Below are 1,873 nucleotides of genomic sequence, written 5' to 3' on the forward strand. Positions count from 1 at the left end.
AAGGCTATTGAAATAATGGCTAGCGTTGATTATATATATAGGCTACAGAAGCACGCTGTCCCGACTCGCATCTTGTAAGTTGAACACAGGAACAGGTGGAGGCGGGAGGGCGGTGTGAGTTTGGGGGGGTGGGGGGAGAAGAGCCCGGGAGGCGCTGCCAATGGAAACAGCACACACGAGGAGCGTCGAGCCAGAGCGCCGCGTCGCCTCCATGTCAGGTCCACTCACCTGCAAGGTGCGCAACGAAGATGATGGCCATGAACGGCAAGCAGCACTTCTCCATGCACCCTGCGCTGCACCCGAGCTCCGAGGGCATGCGGCGGGTGTGCCTACCTGCCCCGCAGGTACGTCTCACGCTAAATTCGTCTCCATTCTGTCACTTTGAGGTGTTTTGAGTTGCTCCAGCTTCCATCCCTCCCTCCCCAGCCTCTCTTTTCTTTCCTCTGACTCCCTCTCTCTCTCACCCACATGCCTATCCAAGCAAAGCTGCTGCTTTCATATTAATTTTTATGACCTGTGCTTTGAGGAGGGTACTTGGGAATGTTCTTTAATCCAGAGTTGACACAATTCCCCACTGACTTCCATATGCGCGCTCTTCCCTGCAGCTCCAGGGCAATATATTCAGCGGCTTTGATGAGAGTCTGCTGGCCCGCGCTGAAGCTCTGGCGGCGGCTGACCTTGTGTCTCACGGCAAGAGTCACCCTTTCAAGACGGACGTCACCTACCATACCATGAGCAGCGTGCCCTGCACCTCTTCTTCGTCCACAGTGCCCATATCCCACCCGTCATCCAACCTCCCCTCGCACCATCACCACCACCACCTCAGCCACCAGACCCTGGAGGGGGATCTGCTCGACCACATTTCCTCGAGTTTATCGGTCAGCGGCATGGGTGCGCCGCCGGATCCGTCGGTGATGACCACTCAAGCCCACCAGCACCACCTGCAAATGGGCCACTTACACCAAGCCATGGCCATGGGCCACCCGCACACCCTGTCGGTCCACAACGGGATGGCGTGCGTCAACGACGTGGAGTCCGATCCCAGAGAGCTGGAGGCGTTCGCGGAGCGGTTCAAGCAGCGGAGGATAAAGCTCGGGGTGACCCAGGCGGATGTGGGCTCTGCCCTCGCCAACCTGAAGATCCCGGGGGTCGGCTCGCTGAGCCAAAGCACCATCTGCAGGTTCGAGTCCCTAACCCTTTCCCACAACAACATGATCGCCCTCAAACCCGTCCTTCAAGCCTGGCTGGAGGAGGCTGAAGCGGCTTACCGGGAGAAAAACGGGAAACCAGACCTTTTTAACGGCAACGAGAGGAAACGAAAGCGAACGTCCATCGCGGCTCCGGAGAAGCGATCGCTCGAGGCGTATTTCGCCATCCAGCCGCGACCGTCGTCGGAGAAAATCGCGGCGATCGCGGAGAAGTTGGATCTTAAGAAGAACGTGGTTCGGGTTTGGTTCTGCAATCAACGGCAAAAACAGAAACGGATGAAATATTCAGCAGTACACTAGTGCTGCTGTTAGAGCACAGGAGACATTTTAGGAACACCACAGGGATCTAAATATCTTCTCTTAATCGTTATAACCCTTCATAAAGACATTTCATACGGCCTCCAATCGATGTAAACAGTGTGCGAATTATTCCAGGGGACCTGTACCCCCAATAAAGGCTTGACTCCCATTCACAACACAGTCTTAACAAAGTCACCGTGTAAAGGATGATCTTGAAAGTATGTATTTTTATGTTTCAGTAGCCTATAATTCTTTACATCAAGGAACCGTTCTATTCCACAAAAGGTTCTTTAGAAATTTAAAATGACACTATATGAAAAAAAGGGGTTCTATTAAGAACTATTCATTGAAAGGTTCTTTGGGGA

At 53.4% G+C, this 1,873-nt stretch overlaps 1 protein-coding gene across 1 annotated transcript; it reads left to right on the plus strand.

Annotated features, from left to right (window-relative positions):
- Positions 1 to 248: 248 nt before the first annotated feature.
- On the plus strand, positions 249 to 1,636 carry pou4f3 (POU class 4 homeobox 3). The gene is made up of 2 exons (XM_067423920.1): positions 249 to 344; positions 606 to 1,636. Exons 1-2 carry the CDS (start codon positions 249 to 251, stop codon positions 1,506 to 1,508), a joined length of 999 nt encoding a protein of 332 aa, XP_067280021.1. The 3' UTR covers positions 1,509 to 1,636.
- The last annotated feature ends 237 nt before the right edge of the window (positions 1,637 to 1,873 follow it).

Source organism: Pseudorasbora parva, chromosome 18, assembly GCF_024679245.1.
Source record: "Pseudorasbora parva isolate DD20220531a chromosome 18, ASM2467924v1, whole genome shotgun sequence".
NCBI lineage: Eukaryota > Metazoa > Chordata > Actinopteri > Cypriniformes > Gobionidae > Pseudorasbora > Pseudorasbora parva.

What these genes read in the sequence shown, in the direction of transcription:
- pou4f3 (XM_067423920.1), top strand. Translation starts at nt 249, where the DNA reads ATGATGGCCATGAACGGCAAGCAGCACTTCTCCATGCACCCTGCGCTG. An exon ending in TGTGCCTACCTGCCCCGCAG is followed by an intron (nt 345 to 605) that starts GTACGTCTCACG and finishes TCTTCCCTGCAG; the next exon opens with CTCCAGGGCAATATATTCAG.